Below are 14217 nucleotides of genomic sequence, written 5' to 3' on the forward strand. Positions count from 1 at the left end.
AGCGTTGGACTTGGACTCAGGAAGACCAGAGCTCAAATCTTGACTCAGGCATTTACTATGAATAATCACTTAGAATCTCTGAGCCTCACTTTCCTCATCTTTAAACATGAAGGGATTGGACTTGATGGTGTCTAATGTCCCTTAGCTAAGTGGCACAGTGGATAAATTTCTGGGCCTGGCGTCAGGAAAACATCATCGTGAGTTCAAATCTGACCTCAGACACTAGGTGGGTGACCCTGGGCAAGTCACTTAACTCTGTTTGCCTCAGTTTCGTCATCTGTAAAATGAGCTGGAGAAAGAAATGGCAAACCACTCCAGTATCTTTGCCAAGAAAACCCCAAAGTGGTCACTAAGAGTTGCACAGGACTGAACATACATACAAGGTCCCGTCCAGCACTAAATATGTGATCCTATGAATTGGTTAATTTTGGTCTAAATTTAATTGAACAAATTTAGATTGCCTATATTTGTTTCACAGTAATTAATAGTGATCTTTAAGTTTAATTTATGCCCATCCATTATCTTGAAACCAAATGGCAGTCAACAGACATTTTTAAATTGTCATCTTTTCTATTATTTAAACAGATTCCCATGACTTTAAGCATGTTTATAGAAGTTACAGAGATATTAGACAACATGTTACCTACCTTCCACTCACTTGGAATCTCTTCTTCTGGGCATATGCCTTCTGGGGCATTTGCTTTGCCCCCATAGACTTTAGACTCTAAAAGAACTTAGATCAAAGCTCTCCAAACCAGTTTTCTCTACATTTTGCTCCTCCAGCTCTTTGGGGACTATTAAAAGTTCTTCTAACTAAATTCATTATCCAAAAGAAGGCATTTACCTCTCACTCCTAGCTCTTAATTGCCTATATGGGAACCCTAGAGCCCTGGCATTCTGCTCTCCATCTGGGTTTCCAAAGCATCCCTTCAGAAAGAATCTTTTCTCTTACAGGTCAGAACAGAAAAAATGAAATAATGTACACTAGACCTTTTCCTTTCCTCTAATAAAGCCTTTTCCCAGCCTTCTGATCCTTTCCTCCAAAGAGGGCTTGGCTACCTGCACAATGTGGTCATCACTCCTCACCTACCTCCCTCCCCCACTTTGAAACCCACACTAAAATGAAAGTTACTCTGCATAAAGTACACCAATTCCGGGGGGGGGGGTGCAACCAAATTTTTACTAGCATAAACTACTTATATTCTAGATTGTTCTTAGTAGAGGGTCAAACTTTTCCCCAGTAAATATTTTAAAATGCATTTTCCATATTGGGAACATGCTTAAGGATATTCACATGGTAGTTTCATCTCACCAGTATCACATTTTTTTCTTTTCTGAGAGGGGCAAGGATGGTAAGGGAAGGGACAAAATACCTATTGTGTGCCAAGAACTTTGCTAATCGAGTGCTTTGTAATTATTATCTGTCATCTTTTTGATGCTGTTCTTGCTTGTGGTCATTTTCTTCATATCTAATGAATAGGATTGGAAATAGTGAACCATGGGAGCTCAAGGCACTGTAACTGCCCATATCACCATTCCACTATGTGTCCATGCTGAAATACTGTGCACCCTGCAGGAAGCTGGCCTTTCCTCTGGAGTTCTATAACTACTTGTTACCTAGGTAGTGGTAGGTTTAGAGGTATTTAAATTTTAGTGTAGCCTTTCAATGAGCATATTCCATGAAAGACAAAATGTTTGCCTAATTATTTGAGAATGTATTTCTGCCGTTCTCAGGTAATGCCAGTGTGCCATGTCTGATCTCACATTTTCCCTACCAGCCATAGGTTAACACTCTGCAGTATGCCAGATGATTTTTAAAGAATGAGCATCTTCAATGATCTCCCTCTTCCCCACTTACATTGCAGTACAAAGAGACCAATACTTTCATCACTACTATACTTGATGTCCAGCCAAGGTCTGTCAGTGGCGGGGGCGGAAAAAGCAATGATGAAATTGTCCAAGAACTTGTTACTTCAGTCTTGTCAAAGGTACCAGGTAATTAAGCTTTCCAGGCATCTGCATACCATTGACCAGGGCTCCTGACACACAGGGATAAAAATCCAATCATTTATTTACATAAAGAGCAACTTAGTTTAGAATTTGGGGGGGGGGGGGTTGAGAGTAATAAATATGAAAGCTTCAACCTGCCCACTTTTTAAAAAAATTCAGTTTTATTTTTAGTTCCAAATTCTCACTCCTCAACCTCACTCCCTCCAAACCATTGACAAAGCAAGAAAACCAAGACCCATTACAAAATAAATATATAATCAAACAAAATAAAGGTATACATAATACACATATTTGTACATATACACACATATGTATATATATGTGTGTGTGTTTGTGTGTGTGTGTGTGTGTGTGTGTTTTGGTCTGCACTGAGTTAATTACCCCCCAACCTGAAGGTGGGACACCCACTTTTCAAATTTTGAATCTACTTCTTTATTTCCAGGATCCACAATTCATCAGTGTGAGCATTTCCCCCACTGACACAGATTGCAGCTTCTCCAAGCTATACTGGAGGGAGGGAACATCTGTATGAATTGCCAGGGCCGAAAGAACTCACCACCAAATGACCAACCTTCTGGGGATAAGAAATTAAGAACAGGAAATATTAAAATATTTTCAATGACTCTAACAATTGTTTTGAACTTGAGACTAAGCAGGAGAACAATGGTACCACAGGAAGAGGGTAGAGCCAAGAAGGGGGAAGAGTAAATTCTAGAGGCAACAGAAAAAGCAGTGTGGTATCATGGGGAAGAAATCACCGGACCTACGATCAGAATACCTGGTTCCAAGTCATGGGTCCACAGTTTACTAATCTTGGCTCTTGGCTAAGAGTAACCTCAATTTATTTATCTATGAAATAGGGATTATAAAAGTCACACTACATACTTTAGAATATGTATCAGTGTTGCCTTCCCCCATTAGAATGTAAGTTCCCTTATGACGAAAATTGCTATCTATCCCCAGAGAAAGAACTGGTGGTGTCTGAATACAGACTGAAGCATTAAAAATAAGTAATTTTTTCTAAGAAAAGAATATAAGTTCCTTGAGGGCAGAGGCAATCCTGGTTTTTGTTCCTAGGGTTTTTTTGTATTCCTTAGTATAAGGATCACCTTTTTGTATAGCCTTAAAACAATGCCTAACAATAAGTGCTTAATAAATACTTTTTCTTTATTTGTGAATGGCAAAGTCTTATATAAATGTGCAAAGTAAAGCTGAGAGAAGAGGAAGACATTCACAGGACAGAGAAACTGAATATGAGGAAGAGAATAATGTTTCCTCTACATCACATTCAGGCCTCTGATCACAAAGATGCTTTGGGCCCAATCCCTTATCCTGCCACTTGAGCTGGCAAAAATTGCACCCCATCCTTCCAGTTCTCAGCTCCTCAAAACCCATGAGCCAGGCCTGTTTCACTGATGCGATGTTGGTCCTACAGACACCCCCTCATCACCTGAATTCCTGAAGTTGCACCTGTCAGCTCTGGCTTGCCATCAAGGCCACAGCCCAATCCCCGTTCCCATCCCAAAGCTGGACCTTTGGCCCTTCATCAATCTCATCTCAATCGTAGTACCCTTGCCAACCAATCCTAATCATCCCTCACTTTCCAAGTCTCCTATAGCTTGATTCCCCTTGAAGCTGCCCCTTCAACCAGGTTGCTCTCACCGCGTAGCATCACAAATATCACCCATCATGAAATTAGCTCCAGCAATCTGCAACTCCTTCTCTGGCAGTGACACCTTGGAATGAAGGACCAAGGAAGGACTATGGGAGAGGCAGGCACCACTTTCTTATGCCAGAACTGGCTTTCAAATATGTACACAATGGAATGTGTTGATTTTTGAAGTACAGACCAACATATCTAATAGACACTTAACTTTCAGGAAACTTAGAGCCAGCCAGATAGAGATAGACAAGGATTTAGATTTGGCCTGTGGGCTGAAGCAGGATTTCCTAAGAACTTTTTTTGTATCCTGGGTCCCTTTGGCAAATCCTATGTATCTCTTCTCAAAATAATGTGTTTAAGCCCTTAATTTTTTTTTAAAAAAGGATTATAAAAGAAGCCCACTATATTGAAACACAGTCATCAAAATATTTGAGAAGTTCACAGACCCCAAGTTGAGAACTCCTGGCCTAAAGATTCCTTACCTTTAGTCTAAAGGTCACCAGACTCTAAAATACTCAGGACTTCTGTGGTAAACTTGTTTAGTACTTGCTACCCAGAGAGGGCCCCCTAGGTTATTAAGTTATTGGTTATTAAGGGATATTACAGCTAGAAAAGGAGATGAAGACTCAAAGATTTAGCCACAACAGTGCCTATAGATGCTACCACCCAGCAACTTCCCTTGTGTCCACTTATTCAATTCGGCCAACATGTATTAAGTGCTTATGATGTCAGGTGCTAGCCTAGGTGCTAGAGACACAAGGATAAAAATGCCAGGCATTCCTCAAGAAGCTTCCATTTTCCTACTTGCACTCAGGCCCTCATCAGCTCTGAACTAGACTCCTGCGGTGGCTTGCTCCCGAGAGTCCCCTCTTCCAATCTCTCCATCTCCGCTCACTCGCATGTACCTACCACACAGCTACCAAAATAATCTTTGGAAGGCACAGATCTACCCGTGCATTTTCCTTGCTCAAAAATTTCTCTACAGTTAATACACCTTCCCCTTCCTGGCATTGAAAGCCCTTGACAATTTGTCTCCAACACACTTTTCCAACCATATCCCAACCATAGCTCTCCCCTTCCAAAGCTGCTCAAATAACCTTCCAAATGCACAGGTCTGACCCCATCACTTTCATTTTCCTACTCCATGACCATCTGTGGCTTCCAGTTGCCAGTAATGTAAAATCCAAATTCCTTAGCCTGGCATTTGTCTGTATCCAGCCTGCCTTCCCAGGTTCATTTCACATTATCCCATTCCCCCCCTTACACATATTCCCATCAAACTGGATGGCCTCCATGTATTCACACAGGCTGCACTGGCCATGCTTGAAATATGCTCTTTCAGGATCCTCTTCCTCCTTCATATTTCTGAAGTTCTTTATATGACACTCAACACATGCTTATGGATTTAATACTCTTCCCCCTCTCCCTCTACATTGAATATTATGGTCATTCCTTCCAGCAGAACATAAGCAACTTGAGGACAGGAACCATGCACCACATATACCATGGGCATCTACCTGTAGAATTGAATTCCTTAGAAAGTTAACAAAAGATTAAAGCCCAAAATGGTGGCTGGAAAGCAGGGACTAGCGTAAGCTCCCTGCCGAGTCCCTCCAAAAACCTATAAAAAATGGCTCTGAACCAATTCTAGAACTGCAGAACCCACAAAATAGCAGAGGGAAGCAGGGCTCCAGCCCAGGACAGCCTGGATGGTCTCTGGGTGAGGTCTATCCCACACGGAGCTGGGAGCTGGAAGCTGAGCGGAGCAGAGCCCAGCGTGAGCGGCACAACCAGACCAGGAGCCAGGCACAGTGTGCCCTAGTGCCCTGAATCAGTGAGCTGCAGCAGTTACCAGACTTCTCAACCCACAAACACCAAAAACAGTGGAGAAGGTTTGTGGGAAAAGCTGCGGGAGTGGAAGGAGTTCGTGGTTCAGCCACCGCCCCCGGGGCAGCGGAGGTGGGGCAGCTACAGAAGTTCAGCTGCAGTTGCTTCCGGCCCCAGGCCCACCTGGTGGGAGGAATTAAGTGGCGGATCAGAGCAGGAGTGAAGAGCCTGCTGAAGATCTAAGTCCAGTCCGGGTTGGGGGTTCTTGGGGAAGGAGGAGTGCTGGTGTGACAGAGCTGGCACCTGCCCCCCAAACGTGGAACATGGTTCTCTAAACTCTACAAGCAGTCATACTCTGCTGAAAAACTCAAGGGTCAAGTTAGTTGGTTGGGAATATGGACAGGAAGCAAAAACGCACCCAGATTCAGTCTCAGACTTTGGATTCTTTCTTTGGTGACAAAGAAGACCAAAACATACAGACAGAAGAAGTTAACAAAGTCAAAGAGCCTACAACAAAAGCCTCTAAGAAAAACATGAACTGGTCTCAGGCCATGGAAGAGCTCAAAAAGGATTTGGAAAAGCAAGTTAGAGAAGTAGAGGAAAAATTGGGAAGAGAAATGAGAAGGATGCGAGAAAACCATGAAAAACAAGTCAATAGCTTGCTAAAGGAGACCCAAAAAATACTGAAAAATATACTGAAGAAAACAACACCTTAAAAAATAGACTAACTCAAATGGCAAAAGAGCTCCAAAAAGCCAATGAGGAGAAGAATGCCTTGAAAGGCAGAATTAGCCAAATGGAAAAGGAGGTCCAAAAGACTACTGAAGAAAATACTACCTTAAAAATTAGATTGGAACAAGTGGTAGCTAGTGACTTTATGAGAAATCAAGATATTATAAAACAGAACCAAAGGAATGAAAAAATGGAAGACAATGTGAACTATCTCATTGGAAAAACCACTGACCTGGAAAATAGATCCAGGAGAGAGAATTTAAAAATTATTGGACTACCTGAAAGCCATGATCAAAAAAGAGCCTAGATATCATCTTTCAAGAAATTATCAAGGAGAACTGCCATGATATTCTAGAGTCACAGGGCAAAATAGAAATTGAAAGAATCCATCAATTGCCTCCTCAAATAGATCCCAAAAAGAAATCTCCTAGGAATATTGTTGCCAAATTCCAGAGCTCCCAGATCAAGGAGAAAATACTGCAAGCAGCCAGAAAGAAACAATTTGAGTATTGTGGAAACACAATCAGAATAACCCAAGATCTGGCAGCTTCTACATTAAGAGATCGAAGGGCTTGGAATACGATATTCCGGAGGTCAATGGAGCTAGGATTAAAACCTAGAATCACCTACCCAGCAAAACTGAGTATCATGCTCCAAGGTAAAATATGGATTTTCAATAAAATAGAGGACTTTCAAGCTTTCTCAGTGAAAAGACCAGAGCTGAATAGAAAATTTGACTTTCAAACATAAGAATCAAGAGAAGCATGAAAAGGTAATCAAGAAAAAGAACAAGAAAAAGAAATTGTAAGTGACTTACTAAAGTTGAACTGTTTTGTTTACATTCCTACATGGAAAGATGAAGTGTATGATTCATGAGATCTCATGAGATATATATATCATATATATATATATGTTTATGTATACACATGTATAAATGAATGTGTATGTATGTATGTATGTATATGTATATGTGTGTATATATATACAGAGAGAGAGAGAGAGAGAGAGAGAGAGAGAGAGAGAGAGAGAGAGAGAAAGCAGGCACAGGGTAAGTCAAAGATAAAGGGAAGATATCTAAAAGAAATAAAATCAAATTAAGGGATGAGAGAGGAACATATTGAGAGAGGGAGATAGGGAGAGATAGAATGGGGTGGACTCTCTCGAATAAAGGTGGCAAGAGGAAGCGGTTCTGTGGGAGGTGGGGAGAGGGCAGGTGAGGGGGGAATGAGTGAATCTTGCTCTCATCAGATTTGGCCTGAGGAGGGAATACCATACATACTCAATTGGGTATCTTACCCCACAGGAAGGAAGAGGGAAGAAGATAAAAAAAGAGGGGGGGGGATGATGGAGGGGAGGGCAGATGGGGGTGGAGGTAATCAAAAACAAACACTTTGGAAAGGGGACAGGGTGAAGGGAGAAAATTCAGTAAAGGGGGATGGGTTGAGAAGGAGCAAAATATAGTTAGTCTTTCACAACATGAGTGTTGTGGAAGGGTTATACATAATGATACACGTGTGGCCTATGTTGAATTGCTTGACTTCTTAGGGAGGGTGGGTGGGAAGGGGAGAGGGGAGAGAATTTGGAACTCAAAGTTTTAAAAACAGATGTTCAAAAACAAAAAAACAAGTTTTTGCATGCAACTAGAAAATAAGATACACAGGCAATGGGGCGTAGAAATTTATCTTGCCCTACAAGAAAGGAAGGGAAAAGGGGATGGGAGGGGAGTGGGGTGACAGAAGGGAGGGCTGACTGGGGAACAGGGCAACCAGAATATATGCCATCTTGGAGTGGGGGAGGGTAGAAATGGGGAGAAAATTTGTAATTCAAACTCTTGTGAAAATCAATGCTGAATACTAAATATATTAAATAAATTAATTAATTTTTTTAAAAAAGGAAGTTAACAAAATTTGAGATGTGAAATATTAAAACTCCAAAGCCAATATAAGATAAATTAACAATACTACTACTACTACTACTACTACTACGCTAGCATTTGAAGGTTTGTGAGGCACTTTACAAATATTATCTCACTCCATCCTCTCAACAACCCTGGGAGATAGAAGTGATTATAACCCCCCTCTACAGATGGGGAAACTGAGATTCAGAGAGGCTAGATGAGTTGTACAGGGTCACAGCTGGTAAATGTCTGAGGCAAGATTCCATCTCAGGTCTTCCAGTGACCCATCCACAAGAAAGCTTGGTTTGCTAAATAAACACAGCTACCATGGGGAGCAGAGAAAAGATGAAATATGGTGAGACTCAGTAAGGAATAAAAAAAGGCCCGTTTGAGGGCCATGCTGTCGGGAGGTGCTGGAATCCCGGATCCTCCCTAATAGAGAGAATCTCTTCATGCCATCATTAACCTTCAGATAGCCCTTCAAATACATCTCTTTATTGTGTCTGTTATTGCCAGGAAGGCTTTTCCCTCAGTGTACTCATTAACGTAAGGGACTGATTGGCTTTAGGTATTTCTGGGAGGCAGAGGTTCAGTTGGAGAATTGGTAAAGTAGAAGGTGACCCAGGAGGGATCACCATATAAGGAAGCAGCCAGCTGTCATAGGGCCTGATTGGAGAAGTACAGAAAGGCACCCTCCCCACCTCTGATCTCCCCAGCCAGCCAGCCCCGATGCCTGGAGGACCACCCTTAAGTAATCAGGGATCATCGCTTATGAAGCAGACTTAATATCCTGCTATTATTAACTAGCTATTGACACCTCAACAAAAATTCACTTTTCCTAGAACCTTAGCCACTACCACGCCAAGCAGAGAGCCGGACGTGACGTCATCTCTTCATAAATGCTTATTGACTGGAAAAAACCAAGTTGAGACGGAGGGGGGCCCAAGCCAGATGGACAGAGGGAGGGGGAGGTCCACAGCATGAACTTCTGCTGGGGAGAGCAAGCCCTGGACAGGTAGGCCAGCGTAGGAGCCTCTGGACCACCCAGGGGCCATCTGAAGATGAGACTCCACCAAGGGCCAGGGGCAGCAGAAAGAAACGTACGCTTTGGCCGACTTCAGCTCCAAGGATGTGAGGTTACCAGGGCTCAGAACAGGCAGATTCAAAGCTCCTTCCATTCATTTACGTAACAAGATCTCAAGGAGTGTGCACAGAGAATGATTTATCACCACTGACCTCCTCACCCTCCTCCATTCCCAGAAACATGCGTTCCAAGTTCTCACAGGACTCTCGTGACCCCATTTCTGTAGTTTTCCTCCTGACCCCAATGACGACAAGCTAGAACTTGGGGACAGAGGAGACGAAATAGAAAGGAAGGCTCCAGGCCCGAAATTAACAAGGCTTGAGTGCAAATCTGGCTGCAGGCACGTCCTAGCTGGGTGACCCTGGGTAAGTCACTGAACCTCTGTCTATAAAATGGAGATTAAATAAATAGATAGATAAGATGGAGATAATAATAAAAGCACCTACCTCCCAAGGTTATCGTGAGGATAAGATATTATTTGTAAAGCATCTATGGATAGAGCACAGGCCCTGGAGTCAGGAGGACCTGAGTTCAAATCCGGCCTCAGACATTGGACACACTTAATAGCTGTGTCACCTTGGGCAAGTCACTTAACCCCCATTGCCCTGCTTTCCTCCCTCAAAAAACAATAAAAAAAATACAAATACCTGTTTTCTTCCTTCCTTCTCTGTTCCAGGACTATTTTCCTCAGGTGTTTTTGAAGATATACAAGACCAGTTTTTGGTTCAGTTTGATTCAGCGCGCATTCTTTAAGCAAATGCTATGTCCTAGGCACTGTACTAGGTACTTGGAATAAAAAAAAACATCCCCATCCTCTAGGAGCTTACATTCTACAGGGTTTCAGTAAAAATTCTGTTTTATGTACCTTTGGGTACCATGTGTCTGACCCAAATCAAGGAAACATTTGTTTGAAGCATTCCAAATACTGTGCTGATTGCCAACATTTCTGCAAAGCGGGCTTCAAGTATTGTGTTAGACGAAAATCTATCGGGAAGGTTAGCAATAATTTATTTTGTGTGTTTCAGCAAAACTGGAGATGGAAGGAGCTTCGGAAAGCCTCTTTGTCAAGGATGCGCAAGGACGTCCCAACTCCTTAACGACCGTCCTCGGACAAGAAGTGGACAGATTTAATGGTCTTCTGGGGTTAATCCACGTATGACAGCTGTCACTTCATTTTTATCGAATGCCAATGGTTGATAATGATATTTATAGCAATATGGTAGTTTTTAGAATTCTAGACTTTTGTGCTTCCGGTATCATGTTTACGCTAACGAGTCCCACATCTACAAGGCCAGCATTTATAAAGTGCTTTACAGTTTTGTAAAGGGCTGTACATATGTTATCTCATTGGATCTTCTGCCTCCAGCCTCAACCTTTCTCCCAAGGTCCATTTCCGCCTTCCCAGGGGTATCTCTGTCTTCCAGCATAATTCAGACTCAGTACGTCTAAAACTTGACCTCTTTATGGAGTGTTGAAAACAGCACTGAGCTTCAAATCTAGAGACCCTGGATCAAAACGGAGCTTAGCTACACACCAGTGTGAATATGGGCAAGCCCATAACTTCTCTAGACCTCAACTTCATCCTCTATTCTATAGGGATTTTCCCTTGATGACCTCTAGAGCATCCTTGAAGGGACTTTGGGAATCAATGAGATTACAGAACCATTTGAAGATTTCAGTATGCTCTTTGGCCACTAGCACTGAAATTCGTTATGATTTCCCAGTTTACAAAATCTTACCTGAAACTGGGAGCATGGGCAAGACCCCTTGCTCATGAGAGCTTCTTAGTGATCTGGAATTTTTATTCTTGGTCCTCCAGGAGTGATTTTGAGATGTTACACAAAGCTTCTGACATCCTCTGGGGATTTGTACTTTAGAAATGGATATAAATAAAAGGGCATTGAATAATCAGAGATGAAGTTGGACAGAAACAACAAGCAGATGGTCAAAAAAAAAGAACAATGAGCATAGACAAGGCTGACAGTGAGGTTATACAATCAGAGGAGGAGCCTGGCAAGATGTCAAATAAGCATGAAAGAAGACATCGGATATGATGAATGAGTGAGCAGTTACTAAGTGTTCAGGCTGTGTGAATGGGAGTCACCCAGAGTTACTAAGCATTTATTAGACATAATCAACAAATTGAGAGAAACCTGAATACTTAACTTGGATTGTATGTCTCCAGCCTCAACCCTTCTCCCAAGGTCCATTTCTGTCTTCCCAGCTGCCTATGGGATAGCTCTGTCTTCCAGTATGGTTCAGATTCAGTATCTCTAAAACTTGACCTCTGCATGAATTTTTAAAAAAAAATCATTCAGGAAGTAATCTAGGAAGAAAAAGGTATAGGAGAGATGAAAGGGAGCACAACTCAGTAGGTGGATGGACAAAGAAAGGAAAGAAAGGAAGGAAGGAAGGAAGGAAGGAAGAAAGAAAGAAAGAAAGAAAGAAAGAAAGAAAGAAAGAAAGAAAGAAAGAAAGAAAGAAAGAGAAAGGAAGAAGGAAGGAAGGAAGAGAAAACTGTAATTCTGAAGTTGCACAGAATTCTCATAGAAGCTGAACTCAGACCTTCTAAAGAAGGTCATCATCCTATGATCCCTGGGATAATCACAAGCAACCACAAAGGCGAGCCAGGTTGGTCAGAACTCTTCATTGATCTGAGGAGGAACAAAGAAGGCATTTGGGCTGCTGATGTTTCACTAAGGGTATGACTGGGCCATAGTTGATATGGCTATGTAAGGGGTCACTATCTTCCTGGAGAACATCGAAGAAAATGAGTTTGAGTTCTACAAAGGTACCCATGCATGCTTATGACTTATGTGCATTTTTTCTTTTATCTTTTGGAATAACGAAGGCCCCTCAGAATAATGAGTTCCTTTGAAACCTGAAATAAAAGCCCTCAGAGGGCAAGACCTAATAGCCACCAGCTTCTGCTTGATTCCCTCCACCTTCCAAAGAAGTCAGGAGCAAAGCTAAGGTTCCCACTGAATAGAGCTACTCCACTGTCCTGGCTGCTAAGCTCTATTTTTTCCTGATCTAGAAAGCAAGACAAGAGGGAGGGGCATTGGCCCGTATTCATGGCTTGTATTCATGCCATTCTCCCTATATAAAATGAATTCTCTCTTTTCTCACTTCTGCTTATTAAAATCCTTCCCTTAGGGGCAGCTAGGTGGTGCAGTGAGTAGAACACCGGTCCTGGAGTCAGGAGGACCTGAGTTCAAATCCAGCCTCAGACATTTGATATACTTACCAACTGTGTGACTTTGGGCAAGTCACTTAACCCCAATTGCCCTGCCTTCCCCCCTCCAAAAAAAATCTTTCCCTTCAAGGCTCAGCTAAAGTCCTACCCTTTCCAATCAATAAGCACTTATTAAGCACCTACTATGTGCTAGCTGTTGGAGATACCAAAAAAAAAAAAAGAATGAAACCATCCCTGCCTTCAAGGAGTTAATATTCTAATGGGAAACAAGTATGTATCTCAGGAGCTGGAAGCGGATCTTCCCTCCTCCAGTCTCTCATAGCACTTTATTTATGTGGACTTTTCCTTTACACTTATTGTCCAATTTATATCGGTTATTTGTGTACATATCTTGTCTCCCTTACTAGACCACAATCTCCTTGAGTACAAAGACTGAGGTAACGTAAGTTTCTAGCACCCTGCATGGTGCCCTGCACAGAATAGAAGCTCATTAAAAGCGTGTTGGGTTGAATCCATTGTAGAATCCATTGAGGAACCTATGGAAGTAGTAACCTATGGAGGGTGAGTGATGGTAGGGGACTATAGAGATACATTGAAACTGTGCCTCCTCCGACTGTGGACCCTCATTGCCAAACTCCTTGGCTTGGGGGCCACCAGAAAATGGTGCCAAAGAACATCTGCCAGAGGACAGGTGGTGATCTGAACCGCTGGAGGGAGTACTCATCAAGGAGGTGCTGGGTCTGATTTATCAGAGGATCTCAATAGCCACTGAAACTCATCTTGTATTTTTCCTACCACATACCCGGCAACAGCTCTTGCTGCAGAAGGTTGACATTCGGCACCCCAGAGGATCTTCGGCCACTTTGTGGCAGGTTCTGCTGCCCTCTGCCAGTCCCTGTGGGCGTTGCATAGCAGCCTGTGGCCTACTGACCTAGAGCCTGGCTCTGACTGCAGTCTCTAAGATTGCCATTCTAAAGATGTACCATATTTCATCCTCCATATTCACAGCCCGAATTTTGTCCCCAGGACTTACTGCTACACTTTCCAATGACAGGCTTACCCACAACAGGGGCGTACCACAGCCTTAGTTAAATGTGCAGTGAGGGTATTTGGACTTCAGAAACTAACAAATGCTACCCATCAGGGCTTGACTTTATTATTTTGTTGACTTCTAGACTTAAGAAAATGATGGGAAAATATTACTAATATAGACTGACCTTGAAAGTGGTGCTTTTTGGAGAGCTGGCTGCGAAACATTTCCCAGTACACCCCTGTGTTGTATCTTACCCCGACCACTCAAACAACCAGACTACAGGCTTTGGAAGGTCTGCTCCCTACAGATCTGAGAGGCATGTCGCCATGAGGCTCCCACGTCTGCCTCTCACTTTATCACGCTTCAGCCTTCAGAGAGATTTCCTGAGGACAAAGGCTCCAAAGACATCATGGAAGATGTGTCTTGCCTGAGGGTCTCCACTTCTGATGTGGGACTTTCCATACCCACAGCCTGAAAAAAGTGCAAGATTAACACAGAGAGAGGTGTCATTGGTGGCCAGTGACAGCTGAGGTGTCAACAAGGCGCAAGAGCGCTGGATTTGGAATCAGAAGCCCTGGCAGCTCAGTGGTTAGAGCACTGGACCTGGAGTCCAGAAGACTTGAGTTCAAATCCAGGCTCAGACACAGCTAATGTGACCCTGGGCAAGACACTTAACCTCTGCCTGCCTTAGTTTCCTCAAGTTTAAGATGGGGATAATAGTAGCACGCACCTCCCAGAGGGGTTGTGAGGACCAAAGGAGATAACATTTATAAAG

At 42.7% G+C, this 14217-nt stretch overlaps 1 protein-coding gene across 1 annotated transcript in view; it reads left to right on the forward strand.

Moving 5' to 3' along the window:
- The window catches only part of DNAH6 (dynein axonemal heavy chain 6), a 251551-nt gene that overhangs the window by 223046 nt on the left and 14288 nt on the right, over positions 1–14217 (forward strand). Inside the window, exons 70-71 of the mRNA XM_036750156.1 lie at positions 1866–1995; positions 10239–10366. Coding sequence (XP_036606051.1) covers positions 1866–1995; positions 10239–10366 — 258 coding nt within the window. The remainder of the gene's footprint in view (positions 1–1865; positions 1996–10238; positions 10367–14217) is intronic.

This window comes from Trichosurus vulpecula, chromosome 3, assembly GCF_011100635.1.
Source record: "Trichosurus vulpecula isolate mTriVul1 chromosome 3, mTriVul1.pri, whole genome shotgun sequence".
NCBI classification, from domain to species: Eukaryota; Metazoa; Chordata; class Mammalia; order Diprotodontia; family Phalangeridae; genus Trichosurus; species Trichosurus vulpecula.